General features: G+C 43.5%; 1 protein-coding gene across 1 annotated transcript in view; it reads right to left on the bottom strand.

The window, feature by feature from the left end:
- Nucleotides 1–3,832: 3,832 nt before the first annotated feature.
- Nucleotides 3,833–25,537, bottom strand: part of LOC115478345 (solute carrier family 22 member 4-like) — a 40,196-nt gene continuing 18,491 nt past the window's right edge. Inside the window, 1 exon segment of the mRNA XM_030215649.1 lies at nucleotides 3,833–3,889. Within this exon segment, the coding sequence (XP_030071509.1) occupies nucleotides 3,833–3,889 (57 nt within the window).

Genomic DNA, 25,537 nt, shown 5'->3' with positions numbered 1-25,537 from the left:
ACCAGCATGCGTCATTTCCGGTATGACTGGAAATATTTTCTTTTTCTGCCGCTGGTTAGAGCAGGAGCCCTTGCCATCACCTAACTAGGTGGCAGTAAGGGCTCCCCCTGGAAATGGCCGCATGGCTAGTGTTTACTTACCACACAGCCATTTCCTTTTTTTTGGCTGTGATAAAAGTGGCCTTGGAGTACCAGGCGAGTTCCCACCCACCAACTCACCCTGAGACATTTCCCACCTAGGACAATTCCCACTGAAGGGGGACAATTCCCAACAAGGACTTCCCCTCCCCTCGCTTATTTCCCACCCTCCCTAGGCTTTATTTTTTTTATCGACCATAGTTTCTTTCTTGTATCGAGTCCCATAAGTCCTAGAGGTGCTTTTTTCTTTTTAACGGCGTCTAGAGCAGTGGAGTAGCCAGACTGCCAAATTTGGGTGGGCCTGAACCCAAAGTGGGAGGGCACAAACTTTTCTCTCTACCCCCCCCCCCCCCCCCAGCAAAATTTAGTCACACTCAGATGCATTTGTCACACAGGGTAAAGTGCTGCTTTTCAGTGCATCCGATTTCAGACAATTTATTTAATAGCCTAATCCTTTTCAGTGAGCTTTCAGAGGCCAAAACCTCCTGCCTCAGGTCAGTATAATGCTGTTACGGTATCCTCGCCTGACCTAAGGAAGGAAGTATTGGTCTCTGAAACTTTATTAACACCATATTACTTTATCCTAAATTAAAAATACAATTATTTTCTTTACCTTTGTTGTATGGCCATTTACTTTTTCTCATTGTGTTGCTCCCAGTCTCTAGATTCTGCTTTCCTTCGTTTTCGCTTAACTCTTCTGCCAAGGTTTCCTGGCCATTTGTCATTTTTCTCTCCTTTTTCTTTGCTTTCTTCAATATTTTTCTGCCTTTCTCTGTGTCCAGATTTAATTCATTCTTACTATCCATTCTTTAATTTCCTTCATCTACTTATGGCTTTTCATCTTTTTCTCACCCTTGTTCTCCCCATGCCCCTTCCTCTTATTCTCCAATTTTTCACTACTCCCCCTTTCCATGCAGCAGCTCTCCTCTTTCTCTCCCCATCCTTCCAGTGTCTCCCCTCTCTCTCCCCATCCTTCCAATAGTCTCCCCTCTTTCTTTCTGTATCCTTCCATCGTGTCACCTCTTTCTCCCTACCCTTCCATCCAGCGTCTTCCCTCTTTCTCTCCCCATCCTTCTACCCATCTACCTTCTCTCCTGATCCTTCCATCTATTGTCTCTCTCCCTCCTTCTAACCAGTGTCTATCTCTCTACCCTTTTCTGTTCAGTGTCCCTTCTCTCTCCACATCCTTCCAGTCTCTCCCCTTTTTCTCTGCATCCTTTCATCCATCTCCCCATCCTTCCATCCAGTGTCTTTCTCCCCATCCATCTGTTTTCCCTCTCTCTGCCATTCTTCCATCCGTTTTCCCTCTTTCTCTGCCATCCTTCCATCTCTATACCTCTATCTTCCTCCATGTTTAGTATCTCCTTTTCTCTGTGTCCCTATATTACTCTGTCCATCTTCTCCCCTCTCTTTGTCCCCAGTGCCAATATATCTCTACCCTCTCTGACCCTACCCCATCCAGCTTCTCTCCCTCCTCTTTCCAGCATCTGGTTTGGTTGCTTGATTTCCTGCCTCCCTCCCTCAAGCTGTAGGTTTAATATTCCCTTTTCCTTCATCTCCTTGTTCTTGTATCTCTGTTTCCCTTCCCTCCCTCCTTGTGCTGTACCAGCAGTTCTCTCCCTTCCCTCCAGTTCTCCTCCCATGTCCAGCAGCTCTCTCCCTTCCATCCAGATCCCCTCCTCCTCTTCCTCCCACATCTCTCTCCCTTCCACCCAGATCCCCTCCTCCTCTTCCTTCAGCAGCTCTCTCCCTTCCATCGTCCCCTCCTTCTCTTCCTCCCATGTCCAGCAGCTCTTTCCCTTCCCTCCAATCCCTTCCTCCTCTTCCTCCCTTGTCCAGCAGCTCTCCAACCCCTTCCTCCTCTCCCTCCCATGTCCAGCAGCTCTCTCCCTTCCATCCAGTCCCCTCCTCCTCTTCCTCCCATGTCCAGGAGCTCTCCCCCTTTCCTCCAGTCCCTTCTTCCTCTTCCTAGCTTGTCCAGCAGCTCTCCAGCCCCTTCCTCCTCTCCCTCCCATGTCCAGCAGCTCTCTCCCTTCCCTCCCTCTTCCTCCCTTGTCCAGAAGCTCTCCAGCCCTTTCCTCCCATGTCCAGCAGCTCTCTCCCTTCTATCCTGATCCCCTCCTCCTTTTCCTCCCATCTCCAGCAGCTCTCTTCCTTCCCAGTTCCCTCGAATCCCCTTCCTCCTACAAGTCTGACTCTGGGGCTCATTTTCAAAGCACTTAGCCTTCCAAAGTTCCATAGAAACCTATGGAACTTTTGAAGGCTAAGTGCTTTGAAAATATGCCTCTCTGTCTCTGGCAAAAGTATCCCTTCCCTCTCCCCCCCCCAACCAACCAACCAACCAACCAACCACCCACAAATCCAGCACTTACTTTCCAGGCCCGCCCATACAAATCCTTCATCGCTGTCGCTGCCTTTTCTCCCGCGGCTTCGGGGAACGGCCGCCCGGGAGGCAGCGATCAGCCTTAGCTGTCAGTGCCTGCCCTAAAATTGTGCTTCTCTTCTCCCCGCTCTTTTCTTCGCTCGTCGCGCAGCGCTGCGCTGCTATTCAAACAGGCAGCTCCGCTCTTCTCTGCCGCGTCCATCCGGCCCTACTAACAGGAAGTGCATCAGAGGGCCGGATAGACGCGGCAGAGAGGAGCGGAGCTGCCTGTTTGAATAGCAGCGCAGCGCTGTGCGACAAGCAAAGAAAAGAGCGGGGAGAAGAAAAGCACAATTTTAGGGCAGGCACTGACAGGTAACGTTGATCGCTGCCTCCCGGGCGGCCGTTCCCCGAAGCCGCGGGAGAAAAGGCAGCGACAGCGATAAAGGATTTGTATGGGCGGGCCTGGAGGGAAAGTGGGTGGGCCTGGGCCCGTCCAGGCCCACCCGTGGCTACGCCCCTGGTCTACAGCAAGGAGGTTAGAGCAGCATACGGATATACACAGAGGACATATAATAATAATAGAATAACTTCTCATAGGTAGAGTAGTAATTTGCTATAAATCGTAATCAGTGTGTCATTTTGAGGGGCTAATTAGGTTGAAACCTAGTTTGGGGATGTGTGTGGGGGGGGGGGCATTGCTCCCCACATGAACTACAGTTTGTATTTATCTATTTATGTATGCATTTATTTATGACATTTAGATCCCGGATTAAACATGAATTAGATTGAAACCTAGTTTGGGGGATGTGGGGAGCAATGCCCCCCCCCCCACATGAACTGCATGTTTGGAAGGGGAAAGGGATGTGTAAAAGGTAATGTTGTGGGGGGGGGGGGGGTGAGGGGGTACTGGCTCCCCAAATGATCTGGAAGAGAAAAGAGGGAGATTACTTGCCTTGTGTGTTTTGTATTTTGGGGGTTATGGGTGGGAATTCTCCTCCCTGGTGTGGTGGGAATTGGTTCAGTGGGAATTGTCCTAGGTAGGAATTGTCCAAATGGGAATTGGTGAGTGGGAACTGTCCAGTGGGAACTAACCTAGAACCGGGCCTTGGCATGCGGCAAATCCACACGCCAACGCTATTGAGGGCACTTTTACCACAGCTTGGTAAAAGGAGTCCTAAATCTCTCTCATAGATCTTTCTAGGGATAAGCCTAAGTTCTCCCAAGCCTACCTGGCTAATACATGTTATTTATTTATTTATTTATGTTAGCTAATAGCAGCATCTTAAATGGGCATCCCCACCCAACGGACCTGTTTCGCCGAGGGGCTTCTTCATTGAATAAGGACGCCAAACTGAGGATCACTGCTCCAGTGGATTGTCGTTAAGTCCTACAAGGAAAAATAAAACATGAATCACAGATGACAAACCATATTACCCTGTCACACGACAAAGTCTGAACTGAAAGAAAAATCCCCACTGTCTCACATTGTTAGTCTGACTGTCGGCACAATAACACAATAACACGGCTATTGCATAAAGTGCTGCAAAAAGCCGGCGTTTTTTATATACTGCATGCCCCCTCGTACGTCAATGCGTAATTCCATCTGGTCCAAAAACAGCTGTTTGAAAGTAGCTGACCAATCAACAGACAGGCTCTCCAAAAGGGGCGTGGAGCAACTGGCAAAGGATGTACTGAATTAGCCGCACAACAATGTTGAGATTTGGCCAGCCCCGACCATATTATTGAAACGAAAAATGGCCGGCCATCTTGTTTCGATTATACGGTCAGGTATGCCGCTTTACAGGGCTGTCATTAGAGATGGCTGCCCTTATAGATGGCCAGCCCCGTTCGATTATGGCCCTCTTTGTGGACCCATGTTCAGATTTTGAAGATGATCCGTTCTTTGACTGGGAGCCAGTGCAGCTTTTCTCGAAGGGGTTTAGCGCTTTCAAATTGTGTTTTACCATATATCAGTCTGGCAGCTGTGTTTTGGGTGGTCAGGAGTTTTTTTGTGAGTTGTTCTTTACATCCCGCATAGATTCCGTTGCAGTAATCTGCATGGCTTAGGACCATTGATTGTATTAGTTTACGAAAGGTATCCCTCGGGAAGAAAGGTTTTATTCGTTTGAGTTTCCACATTGAGTAGAACATTTTCTTTATTATGGTTTTTACTTGGCTCTCGAGAGTGAGGTTGCGGTCTACTGTGACTCCAAGTATTTTTAGGCTGTCTGAAATAGGGAGTATGTGTCCTGGGGTGTTTATGGTTGTGGGTTTGTAGTTGTTATATTGAGATGAGAGGATAAGGCAGTATGTTTTTTCAGTGTTCAGTTTCAGTTGGAATGAGTTTGCCCAAGAGTCCATGATGTTCAGGTCATCATTGATTTCATTGGTTATTTCAGTCAAGGCATGTCTGAAGGGAATGTAGATTGTAACATCATCTGCATAGATGAATGGGTTAAGGCCTCAATTGGATAAGGACTTTGTCAGTGGGATCATCATCATGTTGAAGAGTATTGGTGATAATGGTGATCCTTGAGGTACTCCAGAGGCTGCTTTCCACGGTGGTGATATGTTTGAATTTGATTTTACTTGGTATGTTCTGGTGGTTGGAAATCCCTTGATCCAATTGAGTATGTTTCCAACAATCCTGAAGTGGCCAAGGAGTCTTAGTAGTATATTATGGTTTACCATGTCGAATGCGCTCGACATGTTGAATTGAAGGAGAAGTATGCTTTTACCTATGGCTATTTCCTGATTGAATTTGGCCAGGAGAGTGACTAGGACAGTTTCGGTACTATGGTGGGAGCGGAATCCTGATTGTGAGTCGTGTTGTATTGAGTACTTGTCCAGGTATTCTGTAAGCTGTTTGGTCACCAAGCTCTCCATCAATTTTACTACTAGAGGGATGGACGCAACTGGGCAGTAGTTGGTGAGGTCATTTGTTTTTTTTCTTAGTGTCTTTTGGTATTGGGGTAAGTAGGATGTTACCATATTCCTCGGGGAAGAAACCTTGTTGTAGCGTGAAGTTTAGGTGGGATGTGAGGTCTTCTATGAATCGGCTGGGGGCGGATTTAAGTAGATGACTGGGACATATGTCCAGTTTGCAGTGGGTGTTGGTGAATCTATGAGTCGCTTGTGTAACTGATTCAGTGGTGAGTAGATTGAATGTAGACCAGATACGGTCAGCTGGGTATCCGCCCAGAATTAAGTTTAGGTCGTCGAAGAAGTTTTCAATGTCAGTGTTGTGATGAGGAAGAGTGCAGTGTAAATTTGTTATTTTGTCCTTGAAGTAGGTAGCCAGTTTGTCTGCGGATGGGATGTCTGTGTTGGATGTAGTGACAGGGGTGGTGTCTAGTAACTTATTTACGAGTTGAAATAGTTTCATAAGAACTTTGTTGCCGGTCCTAGTTTAGTCTTGTAGTAGGACCTTTTGTATTTTCTGTGTATTTGTTTCCATGCATTGAGTATATGTTCGTTTTTTGTTTTATTCCATGCTCGTTCAAGTTTTCTGGATTGTGTTTTCAGTTTTTTTAATTCATCATTAAACCATGGTATTGAGTTTTGTCTTTTTGATAGTCTTGTCTATAAGGGTGCTATTTCGTTTAGTACGCTTCTGCATCTAGCCTCTCAGTGGTTGAGATAGTTTATGGAGTCAGTTCGTGTTGTCCATTCGTTGTCATATGTCTGTTGCCAGAATATTTGTGGATCTATTTGCCCTCTCGTAGTGTAAGTTGTTTGTTCTGGTGAACGATTTGAGCCCTTCTTTTGCCAATTTAGGGATAGGTTCAGTTTGTAGTGATTGGTCCAAGGTGCTTCTGATCATTTGATATCTGTTATTGATAGGTTATGATCTGTGGACAATTTGTGTGATAAGAGTTATGTTACAAGTCCAGATGTGCAATAGGGTAAAAGCAGGGCAGCTCCGGGATATGGGGCTTCTCTCTGAAGGAGGCCCCTGCAGTATGGATTAGGAGAGCTCTCGTGCAGGACACATTCAAAGAGAAGGCAGGAAAGAGTAAGAAGAAAGTGAAGAGAAACTGAAGAATAAGAACTTGTACAGTTACTGAAACAAAGCCCCCATTTAAAGGAGAATTTTCCAAAACATGTGGGTAGTTGCAAAGTCCAAGGCTATTTTTACCTATGGACTTTGCACTGGCTCCCTATCTGTTTTCGCATCCTGTTCGAACTTCTACTAACCTATAAATGTACTCACTCTGCTGCTCCCCAGTATCTCTCCACACTCGTCCTTCCCTACACCCCTTCCCGTGCACTCCGCTCCATGGATAAATCCTTCTTATCTGTTCCCTTCTCCACTACTGCCAACTCCAGACTTCGCGCCTTCTGTCTCGCTGCACCCTACGCCTGGAATAAACTTCCTGAGCCCCTACGTCTTGCCCCATCCTTGGCCACCTTTAAATCTAGACTGAAAGCCACCCTCTTTAACATTGCTTTTGACTCGTAACCACTTGTAACCCCTCGCCTCCACCTACCCTCCTCTCCTCCTTCCTGTACACATTAATTGATTTGATTTGCTTACTTTATTTTTTGTGTATGAGATTGTAAGCTCTTTGAGCAGGGACTGTCTTTCTTCTATGTTTGTGCAGTGCTGCGTACGCCTTGTAGCGCTATAGAAATGCTAAATAGTAGTAGTAGTAGTAGTTCTCAAGGAGAAGTCCCTTTGAAAACTGCGTAGGGGAAAAGTAGCCACAGAGACTTCATCTGCCTTGTCTGAGGATAATTTCCTGAATAAAAACAGTGCTCATAGTTTTGAAAATACAATACTATCTGTGGTGTTGCCTTCCCCAAACTAATCTTTCCTCTGAGCCTACCTATTTTTCCCATATGGAAAAGTTTGTGTGTTGTTAATCCCTGCGTGTACATTTATCTGGTTAAAGGACTGCAGTTCTCAGACTGCTTATAAGGGGCAGGTTTCACAGCTCAGTTACATGCTCTGAGGTTCTTTTACTAAAGTGTGGTAGGATTTGCATTACCACAAGTTAACAGCAAAAATTAATGTGTGGTAAGTGCAAAGCCTGTGAGGTAAATAAAGGGAGTATGCCCTGTACCTGCCTTGCATTTACCACACAGGGAGTCGTGTTATATGCCATTCCTGAAAGCACAAACCCTTCATGCTATCAGCTCATGTATGTAACACACATCTCCAGTACTGTCATAATGACTGCAGCTTGGGGCATTGCCTCCCATTCCTGGTCCTTCCCGCATTAACCCCTCGATCCTCCAATCACGCGCTTCAAGGCACTCCAATACAATCCTCACTCGGTACTTCTAATCCCCCTGAAGGCACATCTCCTTCCTGGGCCCCTCCCTGAATTCACATCCCCTCTCGATCCCCTTGACAGCAAAACCCTGCTTCCCAGAGTCCTACCCTCCTCTACCCTCAAGCCCCAGGACCTACCCAGAGTTCTCTATTGGCAGTTGAGTTGTCCCCGGCAACAGCAATCCCGTCTGCTGCTACCTGGGTCAGCGTCAGCATCCAAAATGATGCTGATGTCCCCTAGAGGTAGTACCACGAAACTACTCCTAGGGGTTATTTGTGCCATTTTAGATTCTGGCACTCATTTTGATGCTGGTGCCAACTTGGGTGGAAGTGGAGGGGGATAGCTGCTGCCAGGGACCACTTGAGCAACAGTGGGAGCCCTTGTGTAGGTTCTAGGGGGTCATGGGATGGTGGAAGTAGAGCTCTAGGGGGCAGGGTTTTGCTCTTGGGGGAGAGGTAATGCTGTCAGTGGGTATTGAGAGGAGAATTTGAATTTGGGAAAGGGATTTGGAGGGGATCTAACTTCAGGGAGGGATCAGAAATGCTGAAGGCTGCAATACCACAGCACTTCACCTGCCATCAGTTGTGCTAATGGAATGCTAATAGTCAGTTGTACTTACTGCCCTCTCTTGCTAATGTGGGTTTTTACTGCAGTGGCTGCTTTTTATAAACACAGAAGATATTAGTAAAGTCCACATTAGTTCTATATCTGGGCATCTAAGAGGAGTCTATTCTGTAAAGAAAAAATGAGCACTGGTGTCATTAAAAACTCATTCCATAGCATGGGCAGTACCTACATTTGGCACCACATCAGTATGCAAATCATTAAAATACTGGAATATATTTTATAACTACACACATACCTCTGATAGTGAATAGTTTGCAGGTGAACATACACATGGGTGGCATTTGGACAGAGTTTAGACAGGTCTCAAAGTTACACGTATAACTTTGTAGCTAATTCAATCACCAGCTCTGTGCTACATGTAGGCACCTATGGGGTGCCTTTTACTAATACTTAGCTCGAGCTATCTGCAGCAGGGCACATTTTATTCCTATGGGCTGTGCTGCAGATCACCCGAGCTAAGCTTTAGTAATAACCCGTTACGCTAGTATTCTATGAAAGATAGTAGGCTCTCACTTTCCTGTATAGAATATGTGCCAGAAAACAAACTGACAGCAATTTGCTAAATCCAGAAGGACAGATATCACTGAAGAAGACATAGAGGGGCATTTTCGATATGACGTCTAAGTCGGACTTCGGACGTTTTGCAAAAAACATCCAAAATCTGAATAGGAAAGAAGACCGTTTTCAAAAAAAGAAAAATGTCTCTCTCTATTTTTTTTCGAAAATACCATTTTGAACAAGGTATTGTGATTTGGATGTTTTGTTTTTTGGTCCATTTTTGACAAAAAATATCCAAGTGCAAAATGCAGAAAATCAAGCCATTGGGATGTAGGAGGAGCCAGCATTTTTAGTAGACTGGTCCCCCTGACATCCCAGGAAAGCAATAGAGCACCCTAGGGGGCACTGCAGTGGACTTAATAAAATGCTCCCAGGTACACATCTCACCATTGCTCCCTTACCTTGTCTGCTGAGCCCCCCCAAAACCCAACACCCCCACCTGTACACCGCTACCATAGCCCTTATGGGTAAAGGGGGCACCTATATGTGGGTACAGTGGGTTTCTGGTGAGTTTTGGAGGGCTTACAGTTTCCTCCACAAGTGTAACAGGTAGGGGGAGGTAGGAGCCTGGGTCCACCTATCTGCAGTGCACTGCATCCACCACTAGACTACTCCAGGGACCTGCATGCTGTTCTAATGGACCTGAGTATAGCATCTGAGGCTGGCATAGAGACTGGCAAGTAATGCTTTTCATCACATTTTTGGGGGGTGGGAGGGGGTTAGTGACCACTGGGAGAATAAGGGGAGGTCACCCCTGATTCCCTCCAGTGGTCATCTGGGTATTTAGGGCACCCTTTTGTGCCTTATTTGTTATAAAAACAGGTCTAGCTCAAAACATCTAACTTTTAAGTTCTGGACGATTTTGTTTTGTTCCATTATGGCTGAAAAACATCTCAGTCTTAGGAATGCCCAAGTCCCGGCCTGAACACGCCCTGACCCGCCCCCTTGAGATTTGGACGCACGTCTGATGGACTTCATAGGAAAATGTCTAAAAATAGGTTTTGAAAATACTGATTTGAACATTTTTGTGAGAAAAACGTCCACATGCTGCTTTATGCCACTTTTTAGACATTTTTCTGTTTTGAAAATGAGTCCAATAGTCAATAGAAGAAACAAGACTATATTAGTGGTTAAATTAAAAATGTGCCTGACACAGCCGTGTTTCACCCTGCATGGGCTGCATTGGGAGCAAATGATACTGTAAGAACAAATAAGAATAACCATATGATGCTCTAAAAATTCATAACGTCCAAGACTTGACACAGGCTGTGTTTCAGTCACTAGGCCTGCATCAGGAGTCTGGAAAGGATGTTTGAAAATTAGTATGTTCTATAGCGCTGTACACCATGAAGAACTGTGGCAAACACTGGATCCCACGAAATATATGGACCCAATGAAATGAATACTGCACAAATCTCCAGCAAAAAATCTCACTCCACACTTCCAATGCAGCTTATCACTGAATTGCACTAAAGTGAGAATCTTTTGTTGCAGATTTGTGTACTATTCATTTCATTGGGTCCGTAGTTTTCAACTATTTGGCGGGATCCTTCGTTTGCCGGAGATGTTCATGGTGCACAGCAATACAGAATGCATTAATTTACAAACATCCTTTCCAGACTCCTGATGCAGGCTTAGTAGCCGAAACATGGTCTGTGTCGAGTCTTCAATGTTAATAAATATTTAAAATTTTAGAGCATTGTCTGGTTATTGTTTTACTCTCCTTCGCTGTTTTTATATCTGTCTTTGGACTGCAGAGGTTTGTTCTTCTGTAATTTCGTAGAACAAATAAGATACTATAAATACATTTACAGTCACAATAAAAATATATGTTATGTTTTAATATATTTTCATGTATTTTTATTATGACTGTAAATTTATTTGTGCTATTTTATTTGTTCTTACATTATTGTTTTGCCCCTGAACCAGCCCATGCAAGGCAAAACACAGCTGTATCGGGCACATTTTAAATTTAACCACTAATAACATCTTGTTTCTTCCATCATCTGTGTCTCCTACCTAGAATATGAGCCAATCAGGTGGCCAGTTATAGAATTGTGTTAATGAACATTCATTAAGGCACAGACGATAAACCATTAATATGGTTGCTGTAAGATATGAATGCAGATTTCTAGTGTGCAGCTTTTATGCACCTCATTATTTACTATGCCGCATATTAGCATTGGCAATGAATGACTCTGGGCCCTGTTTACTAAGCAGCGCTAAGGGTTAATGATTAGCATGTGCTAAACGTTAAGTCGCCCATAGGAACATATGCGTACGCTAAAATGCTAGCACGGATTAGTAAATAGGGCTCTCTAGGTTTTAATGCATAGAACTCTTACTGAACTATGAATGGAATCAATTTTCTTTGAAATCCCTCTAATCAGGAGAGATTTCAATTGAGCTCACACCTTTTCATCAATACTTTAAGGCAAGTTATATTTAGGAACCGTAGGCATTTCCCTGTTTTTGATGTGCTCACAGTAAGGCAACGGAGGGTTAAATGACTTGCCCATAACCTCAATGGGATTTGAACCTTGGCTTCCCTGACTCTCAGCCCACTGCTCTACCCATTAGGCTACTCCTCCATTTCCCTGGTTTTCTGGATAGCCACAGTGACTATATATGACATGATCTGTGTACAGTGCCTTCCTTCTGTACAATTCTATTTCATTTATATTAATTGAGGATATCCTAAAAACCAGACCGGCTAGGGGATACTCCAGGACCAAGCTGCATATTTATTGTCCATTGGGTAAAATGCCATAATTACAGCTGCTATTGCCAGCTCCATCTCATGTTGATACTTGCTCTGCTTACTCAGCTGTGAAGCCTGCTCAATAGCTTCAGTAATGACAAGATTTTTCAACTGAATATTCTAAGCCATATGTGCAAGTCAGCAGGATTTATATCAAATATGAGACTGTTGAGATGTATAGTTACCTGATATGTGGTTTATGATGAGCAGGCGAGCTCACTCTAACTGACAAATCCACATGCAAAGGTTGAAAGAAAACCATTCTGTTGTCTCTAATGGGGCCTTTTACTAAGGTGCACTAGCATTTTTAGCTCATGCTAAAAATCAACTGGTGCTAAATATTGAGACACCCATAGGAATATAATGGGTGTCTCAGCATTTAGCGCCAGCTAAAAATGTTAACACACCTTAGTAAAAGACCCCCTTAGTGCTATTCAGTGTTTCAAAAGTATGTGCGATAGGCAATAATGTTTGCCTTGTATCTGCCCCAAATTGTACCATTTATTCATCATATTTTCAATTTTTTTAGATTGCATCAAAAAGTCAAACACAAAATAATTTTTACATGTGCCAATTTAAATCAAGGAATATTGTTTTTAACAATATAAAGAAGAAGACCTAGTCCTTAGTGGAGCGCATGATCTGGTGCGGGAGGTAATGGTGCTGGGGCCGCTTGATAACAGTGATCATAATATGATTGGATTTGATATTAGCTTTGAAGTAAGTATACATAGGAAATTAAAAATACGTTAGCATTTAACTTTAAAAAAGGAGACTATGATAAAATGAGAAGAACGGTGAAAAAAAAATTTAGAGGAGCGACTGCGAGGGTCAAAAATTTATATCAGGCGTGGATGCTGTTCAAAAACACCATCCTGGAAGCCCAGGCCAAATATATTCCGCATATTAAAAAAGGAGGACAGAAGACCAAATGACAGTCGGCGTGGTTAAAAAGTGAGGTGAAGGAAGCTATTAGAGCTAAAAGAAAATCCTTCAGAAAATGGAACAAGGAACCTACTGAAAATAATAAGAAACAGCATAAGGAATGTCAAGTCAAATGCAAAGTGCTGATAAGGAAGGCTAAGAGGGACTTCGAAATAAAGATTGCATTGGAGGCAAAAACACATAGTAAATCTTTTTTAGGTATATTAAAAGCAGGAAGCCGGCAAAAAAATCGGTTGGACCACTAGATGACCGAGGAGTAAAAGGGGCAATCAGGGAAGACAAAGCCGTAGCAGAGAGATTAAGTGAATTCTTTGCTTTGCTCTTCACCGAGGAAGATTTGGGTGGGATACCGGTGCCAGAAATGGTATTTGAAGCTGATGAGTCGGAGAAACAATGAATTTTCTGTAAACCTGGAGGATGTAATGGGGCAGTTCTACAAACTGAAGAGTAGCAAATCTCCTGGACCAGATGGTATTCATCCCAGAGTACTGATAGAACTGAAAAATGAGCTTGTGGAGCTATTGTTAGTAATATGTAATTTATCCTTAAAATCAAGTGTGGTACCGGAAGATTGGAGGGTGGCCAATGTAACACTGATTTTTTAAAAGGTTCCAGAGGAGATCCGGGAAATTATATACTGGTGAGTCTGACATCGGTGCCAGGCAAAATGGTAGAGACTATTATTAAGAACAAAATTACAGAGCATATTCAAAAGCATGGATTAATGAGACAAAGTCAACATGGATTTAGTGAAGGGAAATCTTGCCTCACCAATCTACTACATTTCTTTGAAGGGGTGAACAAACATGTGGATAAAGGTGAGCCAGTTTATACTGAAGGGCATAATCGAACGGGGACGACCATCTCTAAGGGCGCCCATCTTTAAGGACGTCCCGGCGAAGGGACAGGGAAACCCATATTATCGAAAAAAGATGGGCGTCCATCTTTCATTTCGATAATACAGTCGGGGACGCCCAAATCACAACATTTAGGTCGACCTTAGAGATGGTCGTCCTTAGAGATGGTCGTCCCCGGTTTTCGGCGATAATGGAAACCAAGGACACCCATCTCAGAAACGACCAAATCCAAGCCATTTGGTCGTGGGAGGAGTCAGCCTTTGTAGTGCACTGGTCCCCCTCACATGCCAGGACACCAACCGGGTACCCTAGGGGGCACTGCAGTGGACTTCACAAATTGCTCCCAGGTGCATAGCTCCCTTACCTTGGGTGCTGAGCCCCCCAACCCCCCCCCCCCAAAAAGCCCACTCCCCACAACTGTACAACACTACCATAGCCCTAAAGGTTGAAGTGGGGCACCTACATGTGGGTACAGTGGGTTTCAGGTGGTTTTTGAAGGGCTCCCATTTACCACCACAAGTGTAACAGGTAGGGGGGGGATGGGCCTGGGTCCACCTGGCTGAAGTGCACTGCACACACTGAAACTGCTCCAAGGACCTGCATACTGCTGTCATGGAGCTGGGTATGACATTTGAGGCTGGCATAGAGGCTGGCAAATTTTTTTTTTACGGGTGGGAGGGGGTTGGTGACCACTGGAGGAGTAAGGGGAGGTCATTCCCGATTCCCTCCAGTGGTCATCTGGTCAGTTCGGGCACCTTTTTGAGGCTTGGTCGTGAAAAAAAATGGACCAAGTAAAGTTGACCAAGTGCTCGTTAGGGACGCCCTTCTTTTTTCCATTATCGGCCGAGGACGCCTATCTGTTAGGCACGCCCCAGTCCCGCCTTTGCTACGCCTCTGACACGCCCCCCGGAACTTTGGTTGTCCCTGTGACGGAAAGCAGTTGAGAGCACCCAAAATCGGCTTTCGATTATGCCGATTTTGGCAACCCTGAGCGAAGGACGCCCATCTCCCGATTTGTGTCGGAAGATGGGCACCCTTCTCTTTCGAAAATAAGCCTGATTGTGTATCTCGATTTCCAGAAGGCATTTGACAAAGTACCTCATGAAAGACTCCAGAGGAAAATGGAGAGTCATGGGATAGGAGGTAGTGTTCTATTGTGGATTAAAAACTGGTTAAAAGATATAAAACAGAGAGTAGGGTTAAATAGTCAGTATTCTCAATGGAGAGGGGTAGTTAGTGGGGTTCCCCAGGGGTCTGTGCTGGGACCACTGCTTTTTAACATATTTATAAATGACCTAGAGTTGGGATTATCTAGTGAGGTAATTAAATTTGCTGATGACACAAAGTTATTCAAAGTCGTTAAATCGCGAGTGGATTGTGAAATATTACGAGGACCTTACGAGACTGGGAGACTGGGCATCTAAATGGCAGGTGACGTTTAATGTGAGCAAATGCAAAGTGATGCATGTGAGAAAGTGGAACCCGAATTATAGCTACGTCTTGCAAGGTTCCACGTTAAGAGTCACAGACCAAGAAAGGGATCTAGGGGTCGTCGTTGATGATACGTTGAAACCTTCTGCGCAGTGTGGTGCTGCGGCTAAGAAAGCAGATAGAATGTTAGGTATTATTAGGAAAGGAATGGAAAACAAAAATGAGGATGTTATAATGCCTTTGTATCGCTCCATGGTGCGACTGCACCTCGAATATTGTGTTCAATTCTGGTTGCCACATCTCAAAAAAGATATTGTGGAGAGAAGGGCGACGAAAATGATAAAGGGGATGGGACGACTTCCCTATGAGGAAAGGCTAAAGTGGCTAGGGCTCTTCAGCTTGGAGAAAAGGCTGCTGAGGGGAGATATGACAGAGGTCTATAAAATAATGAGTGGAGTGGAACGGGTAGATATGAAGCGTCTGTTTACGCTTTCCAAAAATATTAGTACTAGGGGGCATGCGATGAAGCTACAATGTAGTAAATTTAAAACGAATCGGAGAAAAGGTTTCTTCACTCATCGTGTAATTCGTTGCCAGAGAATGAGGTAAATGTGATTAACTTAGCGGAGTTTAAAAAAGGTTTGGATGGCTTCCTAAAGGAAAAGTCCATAGACCATTATTAACTGGACTTGGGGAAAATCCATTATTTCTGGGATAAGCAGTATAAAATGTTTTGTACTTTTTTGGGATCTTGCCAGGTATTTGTGATCTGGATTGGCCACTGTTGGAAACAGGATGCTGGCTTGATGGACTATTGGTCTTTCCCAGTATGGCAATACTTATGTACTTATGTAAGAAGTTATATGGCTCTGTTTACCAAGATGTGTTAGTGTTTTTAGTGTGTGCTAATCATTAGCACATGCTAAAAAGGCTAGCACGCCCTTAGCCTGGCTTGGTAAAAAGGGCTCATAGTGAGCTGGGGTGGTTTATGGTAGAAAATGCTAGAAACCTCGGTATTTTCATACACTGGAAACTTGGACGAAAGTAACTTGAACAAGCCATTGCTTATTTAAATGTATCTTTTCAGTATCTCTTTGGATGATTTGAAAATGAAAATACAATTTAAAATGATTAGGGATAGGTTTATAACCTAGGAATTTATTCACCTTTGGCATGTTGGTCTAAGAAAATTTTAAATACCCATTTGTTCTTGCTGGCATATCCTGGGGGGTTGAAGCAGAGTATGGCCACAGTATCACAAGATATGTTTAGTGTGCTCTTTTAATTGTTTGATATGTGCTGCTTTGATGTTTGCTTTTTATTTGTATATTTTTATGTCTTTTTATTGTACTCTGCTTAGGTTTTTTAGGCAGAATACAAACCACATACATTAATTAACAAAATAATAGCTAAAAAAAGCAGAATTTTCCAAATATCTTCAGTCAGTTTTATTTATCCACAATTTACTGTGGGTTGCAATGTTTGTAGATACTTGAAATGACATCAAAAAAGATACTTGCATTTTCTCTGAATTTCTGGGTACAATCATGTTGATGAAATAATCACACATTTCCTTGTGCTCATGAGATCCTATTGGTTCATTGTGGCTATCATGTTACATATTCCAACCCAAAGCACATGAGTGCTTCATGAACCAATCACATTCCACTGTCTGTAAGGTCAGTGTGACACTGTTCTGACCTTGGCTGCTATCAGGAATTCTGGGACATTGCAGGGAAGCACTTTAAGTATTTCAAATATACTGGCAGTAAAATTTGATGTATTAAAAAAAAGTATGTATCTTTTTTTATCTTTTATAAGTTAAGAATTGTTCTAGTGCCATAGACTTTCTTTTTGTGTGTAAATGATCACTTGGTCTAGCAATCTCTAGTCCACTCTGTTGCTCATTTTCAAAAGAGAAAAATTCTAAAAAGTGGTATAAAACAGCATTTGGAGATTTTTCTGTCCAAAACGTCCAAATCGGTATTTTTAAAACCCATTTTCCAGACGTTTTTCTGTGCAGTTCATCTGTGGTGCATCCAAATCTCAAAGAGGCATGCCGGGGGGTAATAAGGGTGTGATTTGGGTGCTCCTAAGATCTGGATTTTTTTTTCAGCCACAATGGAACAAAACAAAAATGTTTAGGACATAGATATTTTGAGCTAAACCTATTTAAATAATGACTAAGCCACAAAAAGTGCTCTAAATAACCAGATGACCACTGGAGAAATAAAGGAATGATGACCATCCTTACTCCCCCACTGGTCACTGACCCTCTCCCACCCCCCCAAAGATGTAAACCAAATAGTACATATGAGCCTCTATGACAGCCTCAGATGTTATAGCCAGTCCTATTAGAGCAGGAAGCAGGTCCCTCGAGTAACGTATAATCAGTGTAATGTACTATGGAGAAGGGGACACAGGCCCATAATCCACTCTAACTGTTACACTTGTGGTAGAAAGTGTGAGCCCTCCAAAACCCACCAAAAACCTACTGCATCCATAAGAGCTATTGTAGTAGTGTACAGTCAGGCACAGTAGGTTTTTGGTGGGTATTGGAGGGCTCACTATAGAATATAATGGAGCAATGGTGAGATGTGCACCTAGGAGCTTTTATGTGTAGTCCACTGCAGTGCCCCCTAGGGTGCACCACTGCTCTGCTGGGATGTCTGTGTGGCCAAAGCTACTAAGAATGCTGGCTCCTCCTACATCTCATAAGGGCTTTTTTTTTTTAATGGACCAGAAAGATAAATGCACAGAGCACAAAACATCTAGCAAGTGATCATTTTCAGAAAAAAAAATAGATGTCTCACTGTTTCGAAAATGCATATATTTGCTATTCGAATTCTGGGCGTTTTGAGCAAAATGTCCAAAGTTGGACTAAGCAGTTCTGTTGGCGTTAGAGAGGGAGCTGTGACTTACGGCTGCTATATAACATTGGTGGTAATATACGGCATTGTGGTTTGTGAGGTATTACAGTTCTAGCATCACTGACTGAAGAAGCAGCTAGGGATTTTTTGGTTGGGTGCTACTTGAACGAGGTGAGGTCTGCCTTGTGCATTGTATGGTGGCTGTAAATTGCTTGGTTTTAGCGGTGTATGAATGCAGTTTTTAATGGTGCCATCGGAGGTGGCTGACTGAATGGCAGTGACTGAGGTGTTGAGGGTTTGTGAGGTATATGCGATAATCATGCTGCATATTTCTATTCAGGGTTTGTGCTATATAAGTGTTGTGAAGTCTATTGGGGGAAATAGGTTTGGATGGTGAGTGGTTTATGGGGGGGTTTTCTTGTGATTTTAGTGGTGTTTATTAAAAAAAGGGAGGGTGAGAAAAAAAAGGGTGAGAAAGGAGAATAATTTCTCAGTGGTAATTTGTTGTGCTGGTTAAATTTTGTCCTGATTGTGACTAATTCTTGAGTTTAATTTGGAAGCATTTATGGGTCCTAAGAAGAGAAGTTGTGAAGGGAAAGTGAAAGGGGATTCTGGGGTTCAAAAAAGGAGGGCTGGGTAAGTGGATAATTTGAATGCTATGCAGGTTGAGGAGAAAGTCTCCAAGAATTCAGATTATTGGAAAAGATAAAGATAAAAAGGAATGTTGGCAAAGGTGTGAAAGTGGATGGGAAAGGGAGATAGATAAAAAAGGTTTCAGAGAAGATAAAAGAATCTAATATTGCTGCGGAAGATGGAGGGTCAGCCAAGGCAGCAGTCCAAGGAATCTCATGCTGAAGATGAGGAATTATCTGTGTCTCACTATTCTGATGGTGAGGATAATGTCTCTTTTGGGGGAAATCGAAGAGGGTGGAAGGGAGGTCTGGTAAGAAGGATAGGCATAAGGGTTTGTGCAAGCGTCTGAAGGATAAAAAATATATGTGCAATCTGCTTCATGTGGTTAAGCGCTTAGATACTGAAAAGTGGAAGTGCAGAGCTGTGGATATGAATTCAGTTGATATGTGGGAGTCTTCTGACTCTTTGGATTCATCTGAATCTTCCTCTTTAATGTCTTCAAGGATTAAGAAGTCAGGGTGCTCATACCGCCTCCTAAATAGATGGCTGTAAGGGTTCCTGGCAGTAATAGCCAGACGCTAATGGGGACATTAGTACATATCCATTAAAAAATGAACTTGGCCACTTTACTGTTATGCTAATGAGCACAATACCTTGTTACAAATGGTATTTTTTAAAAAAAGACTTTTTTTTTTGTCAAAAATGGCCATATTTCCTATTCAGATTTTGGACATTTAGCGCAAATTGTCCAAAGTCTGACTTAGACGTCATATTGAAAATGCCCCTCCACATTTACAAGGTAATGGAGAGTCCTTGGTCCAGATCAGCGGTTATGGCTGCTTTGGCAAATGTTTCATTTTATTGTAAATGTAGTGGATTTAAGTATAAGTACATAAGTACATAAGTAGTGCCATACTGGGAAAGACCAAAGGTCCATCTAGCCCAGCATCCTGTCACCGACAGTGGCCAATCCAGGTCAAGGGCACCTGGCACGCTCCCCAAACGTAAAAACATTCCAGACAAGTTATACCTAAAAATGCGGAATTTTTCCAAGTCCATTTAATAGCGGTCTATGGACTTGTCCTTTAGTATCCTTCAAGTTCTGTTTTACTGAAGAAATTGTTGCGAGGTGCTTGCTCTACTATATTTAGAGCTGATTGTACTAGGTGACCTGAACCCATTAGTCATGATATTTTGCAATTATTGTTTGCATTACTCCATGATATTTGTTTTTCACAATATGAAGTTGCTTTGTTTTGAGTGGCATTTTCTTTTGCATTTTTTGGTGCTTTCAGAGTTAGTGAGTTGGTTGCAATTTCAAAACTAATTTGAGTGAGAGGACCATTTTAGTTAGAGATGTTCTGGAAAAGTTATTATGTTAATAAGGAGGTCTAAGACAGACCAGGTAAAAGGATTCATGGCTATTTTGAAATGGGTGAAAGATTTGATTACTTGTCCAGCGCATGCTGCAAAAGTGTTTCAAAAGTTGAGGATGGTGGGTGGTGTGTACTAGTTAGTTCATATTGATTTCTGCCCATTAACTTGTTATCACTTGTGGCTGTTTTGAAGTCTGCATTGAGAATGGGTAGTTTTGATGCAAAAAAGTTTGGAACGCATTCTTTCAGGATAGGAGCAGCCTCATTTGCTGCTGCTCAAGGCATGTCAGTTGATGATATTTAAAAGATTGGAAGATGGCGCTCATCCATTTATAAGCATTATGTACACTAGAGTTGTTGTGAAACAATATATTTATTTATTTAATTATTTCTTTGTAGTTAGTTTCAATTACAGTGCTTCGGAGGGAAAAATTGTGGTTTGGATTTGCTATCATTCTTATGTTTATTTTGGGCACAGAAGTGTCTGGAGAAGTCACCCATGGGACTGCATTTGGGATTGTCATCACAAAGATTTTGGCCAAAAGTGATATATTGTATGTTGTCATATGTCTAGGATGTTACCATCTAGTTATCTTGTTGAACAATTTATAATGAGATAAATGGGCTGGAAGGGCATTAAATATGTTTGTCAAGTGAATGAATGAATAAATTAATTTGTTAAAATTAATTAGTAAAGCTGTAGCCTTGATGTTCCAATTGTATTTATTGTATGTGTCCTTTTACTGGGGGGGGGGGGGGGGGGGGGCTGTGAATTGCACACATTACAGGCCAATGTGTTTACTAAAGCTAACAGAGGAAATATTGTAGTTTTCTGGGTAATGGGTAAAATAAACCATTCACTGTGGCAGTGCTTCCCAAATTTATTTGGTTCATGGCGCCTTTAATGTCCATGCAATTTTTCAATGAGCCCTCCCCCGGCCACACTTTTCCTCTCAGGCTCTCAGGTCTCTCTTCCCCCTGCCAGACTTTTTCTCTCAGCTCATCCCCCCAGCCACACATTTCCTTGTCACCATAAATCTCATGCAGCATCTCTCCCTTCTCCATGCAACACCTGTCCCTCCTCCTCCCTCCCCCTCTACCCTTATGTCCAACAATTCTGCCCTCCCCTCCACCCATGCAGAGTATCTCCTTCCCACCCGCATAGCCTGGTTTATATTCAGAGAAAAGTATTTCAAATGTTAATGTATTTTCAAATGTTAATTCCACACTAGAGGAAAGCTTTCTGTTTCAATGGGTCCACGGCAGTAATTCACACACACTGTCTGCCTACCCCGGGGCAGGAAGCGGCAGGCAGCATGTGGGAATCACTGCCACTGTTGTGCTGCAGTTACCTGACAACCCCCAGAGTTTGATGGGTCTGCATGTTATTTGGACTTTGACAGCGTATGTGAATTGCTGCCGTGGACCCATTGAAACAGGAGCAGCAGTAGACTGAGCAGGCACTCACCAAAAGAAAATCTTGAACTTCCCTTGCCTACCCAGGCCTACCCGTGCCTATGCAGTACATTACCTTTGCATGCTACAACCTCCGGCGGTGGCGGGACCTAGGATTAACTGTGGTATGCGTGTGGTGAGTGCCTTTAATAAGAATCAACTCCCATCTCCCCCCGCAGCACCCCTACGAATTTGCTGCGGCACACTGGGGTGATGCAGCTCACAGTTTGGGAAATGCTGCACGATGTCACTCCCTCTAGGTGTGGCCAAAAGGGTACAATCTAATGTGATAATATTCTAGTCAGAAGGTTTGTAGCTGGTAGAAGGGAGAAATCACAAACTGCTATCCTGCTTCCACATGCTTCAGAGAGAAGAGGGTTTGGAGTTGAGAGAAAAAGAAGGTTAGTTTCCTCTCTTTTAGACTGGGAAGGAAGCTGGATGGGGCCGGCCCATCCATTAGGCAAGACTAAGCAGCTGTCAAGGGTAGCAACTTCTGGGAAGAAGAGAGGAGCAACTGCAATCAAAGCAGAGCAATAGATCTCGACAGCGACACAAACTCAAAGAACCATCAGTACATATTTTTTCTAAGGAAAGGCGGGCAATTTTCAAATAGCCTGAGGTTAGGGACCTGAAAGTTATTTGATCCAGAGGATGATGGGTGACATAACGCAAGCAATTCCACTATCCAGGTAGCTATCTGGATTGTCTTTTTGCTGTCCTAACTTTATCTGTATAATGGACAGAATAGCTTTACTAATTGTATAACATTGCTCTTTATATTTCCCTCACTCACAGCTATCCATGTATAGTCAGCGACTCTATCTGGATAGTGCCACAGAAGTCTGGAAGGATGTGTGACTTTCGGGTGCTGCCATTTGGGTGCACTAGCATGTGGGCCTTCGGGTATGCTTAGTTTCATGCAGGGCAGTAGTGCTGCTTCTTATTCAGTCAGATGCACTGCACCATGCAGCCAGTGAAGCCAAGTCTGCAACATGCCTCTGCAGGGCCTGTGAAGCGTGGGGCCATCTGGGCCAGCAGAGGCACAATGATGAGGGCAGTGTAGACCTTTGGAGCTTTGGCAGCAATGGGCAGCAACAGTGTGGTCCAGTGAGCAGAAGGGAGAACTGCGCTGCACCATGAATTGGTGGGCGTTGCCTGTGATGGTGCTGAAGAGGGAGAGAATCAACACCACTGCAATGCAACAGAGGTCACTGGGGCTGGAGGGAGGAAGAGAGACAAAGGGTCAGTTAACTACTTCTACAGGTACAAAGCACAATTTTAGATGCTGCCTTTTGGGTATATGCTCCCAAATGGCAGCATCCAGTGGTGCTCAAAAGTCCTTCTTCAGTCTAGAAGGATATTTAGCAATACTGTCTGAACTGTGCCACTGAATATCCAATGACAGCTGCAGCTAAGGGAAATATCTGGGGAATGGCAGCCATTATCCAGATACATCCCTTTGAATATCAGGGACATAGTGGTGCTGAGTACATATAGATGATATGAATTCAGTTCATGTATTTTCAGTAGTAGTAGCTCCAGGTACATAAGATACTTCTCCGTCCTGCCAGAGATCACAATCTAAGAGGCCCTTTTACTAAGCTGCACTAAAAGGGGCCTTGCTGTATGATTAATGCATGGGGAAAATCGTGTACTGAGCCTGTAAAATGGCTGCATTTACATTTTTTTCCATTAATGGCCAGGCACTAATTTCCAAATTAGCATGTGGCCATTAGTGCGTGAGCCCTTACTGGCCTCTATATAATAGGCACTAATCAGTTGGCATGTGTCAATATAGCTGCGCTAACGATTAGTGCTGGGCATGCCTACTCTCTGCCCCCCCCAAACATGCCCCTGGTGTATATCACATACATGTGCAAATGGCAGTTTCAGAAAGCTGCTTTTTACTTGTTGAGATCCACAGCATGCAGACATTTCAAGGGGGTGTTGTGGGGATATGGTTTGGATGTGGCTTAGGCAGATCAAATATCTAGATGTATATTCCCCATTTTGCAATAGGAATACATCTGTGAGAAAACGTTTCCCCAGTGGAGTTTGTACCAGCTCACAGACACACACAGATTTTTAAAAAGTGCTTTTTTCGGCCAGGGCTTTACACAAGGGATTCAGGGAATCGTTCTCCTTAATCCCCTGTTATTTATTTCTGCCTCCACAAAAGAACAGTAAAAATAAAAATTGTGGCCTTCCTACTTAATTGGCAGCTCTTATACATATAGGTTTATAAAATGGGGCGGCTAGCGGTGGGAGTGATGCCACTTACACCTGGAAGTTGTGAAATCACCATTTGCAAAATGCCTGCTTCTACTGTGCATGCTGGCAAATCCACATGCACATCTTTATACTTATTTTACAAAAGGCCCCACATTTGGCAGAGCCTTTTATAAAATACTGATGGAATCAAGTATGTTCTGACCTGGACATCTCATTTCTAATTCTATGTTAAATTGTTATATTATATGTTATGTTATACAGGGTTTATTATCCGCAAATACCAATGCATAGTTCATTGAGGATCACAAATCAAGTGATGAGATATAACCTCAAAATTACATCCTATATAATAATTCTCACCTCCAACGTTCTATGCTTGGGACCGTGGCTCCCTGGCTGCAAGTGGTCTGCGAGGCAGACACGCACGGACGTCACTGACGTCAACACAGCTGATTCCAAGGCAAGGGGAGGAGTAGGGAAACACGCGCAACGTGTTTCCCTACTTCTCCTACTGCCTCGGAATCAGCTGTCATCCCCCCGCGCTATGGCCCCCTCGAAACCCACCCCTTCCCGCGAACCTGTCGATCCCCCCCCCGGAACGCCGAAAACCGCACCCCCCCTCCCGCCGCTGTTGTGCACTACCTTCGGGTGGGTTCCTCAATCATCTTCTTAGAAAGTTTAACTCCGTGCATCTGACGTCAGATGCACGGAGTTAAACTTTCTAAGAAGATGATTGAGGAACCTACGGGAAGGGAAGGTAGCACAACAGCGGCGGCGGCGGTGGCGGCAGTTTTCGCTGGCACGGGGGGGAACGACAGGTTTGCGGAAGGGGGGGTTCGAGGGGGCTGTAGCACGGGGGGGGGGGGGGAATTGCCTGCCTAAGGCCCATTTCCTTGCCTACAGAAACGGGCCTTTTTTACTAGTACCATCATAAATGAAACAACATGATCATAAATGCATTTAATCAACCCAGATATTCGTGAAACAAGGTCGTTTTCAGAACTTTACGAAAGACCTGGTAATTCCTAAACATACACATTTCTAAAGATAAAGAATTTCATAAAGAAGCAACAAGATAATGAAGAAATGAATTAAACAACTTCTTAAATCTTATTAAACGGACTGCTGGAAAATATAGTAACATGCGATCACAAGTTTTCCTGTTAATAGTTAAATTGCTATGCAAGAACTGCACAAGATCGTATAAATACAATGGTACAGTACCATGAATGATCTTAAACACAAATGTGAATAATTTAAATTGATCTTCACACTTGCTTCCTGGGGTTCTTATGGCAGAGTACTTACTGCGATATATCCAAATGTTTTTATGCAAAATGTTGAATAAATATTTAATACAGTAATGGCCTTGAATCAAAAAGAGCTTTTGTTATAATCCTACCTAAATCCAGGAGTGCTGTTTTTAGCACTGTACTAAGCAGAAGTTATAATGAGCTGGGGTGGTTTATGGTAGTAAATGTTAGCAACCACGGAATTCTAACTCACTAGAATCTTGGAAGAAACTAACTTGAACAAGCTAGTGTTTATTTAAAAGTATCTTTTCCAGTATCTTTTTCATATGTGGATGATGTGAAAATAAAAATAAAGGAAAAAGTGGTTGGGAATGGGGTTCTATCATAGGAGTTCATTCACCCTTGGCAGTGTTGGTCTTGAGAAGGTGGATAATGCTTGAAAGGCAGAATTTTTCACAGTCATAATTTTAATAAATATATCTGGAATGGTATCAAAAAACGTATTTCATTCATTTCATGATTTACTAGCCGTTAAGCCCGTTAAAACGGGCGAGTATTGGTATGTTCTATTTTGATGTCTAACTCCCTCCCTCCCTCCCAGCTCCAAGGCCCCATTTCCTCCCCCCTCCCCTCCCAGCTGCAAGGCCCCCCACCCTTCCTCCTTCCCTGCCAGCTCCAAGGCCCTCTGTCCCTCCCTGCCAGCTCCAAGGCCCCCTTCTTCTGACCTCCCATGTCCAGCATCCTCCCTGCCAGCTCCA

This window comes from Microcaecilia unicolor, chromosome 10 (assembly GCF_901765095.1).
Source record: "Microcaecilia unicolor chromosome 10, aMicUni1.1, whole genome shotgun sequence".
NCBI lineage: Eukaryota > Metazoa > Chordata > Amphibia > Gymnophiona > Siphonopidae > Microcaecilia > Microcaecilia unicolor.
Note: the sequence above shows the minus strand (reverse complement) of the source record. Positions and strands in the feature narration are given on the sequence as shown.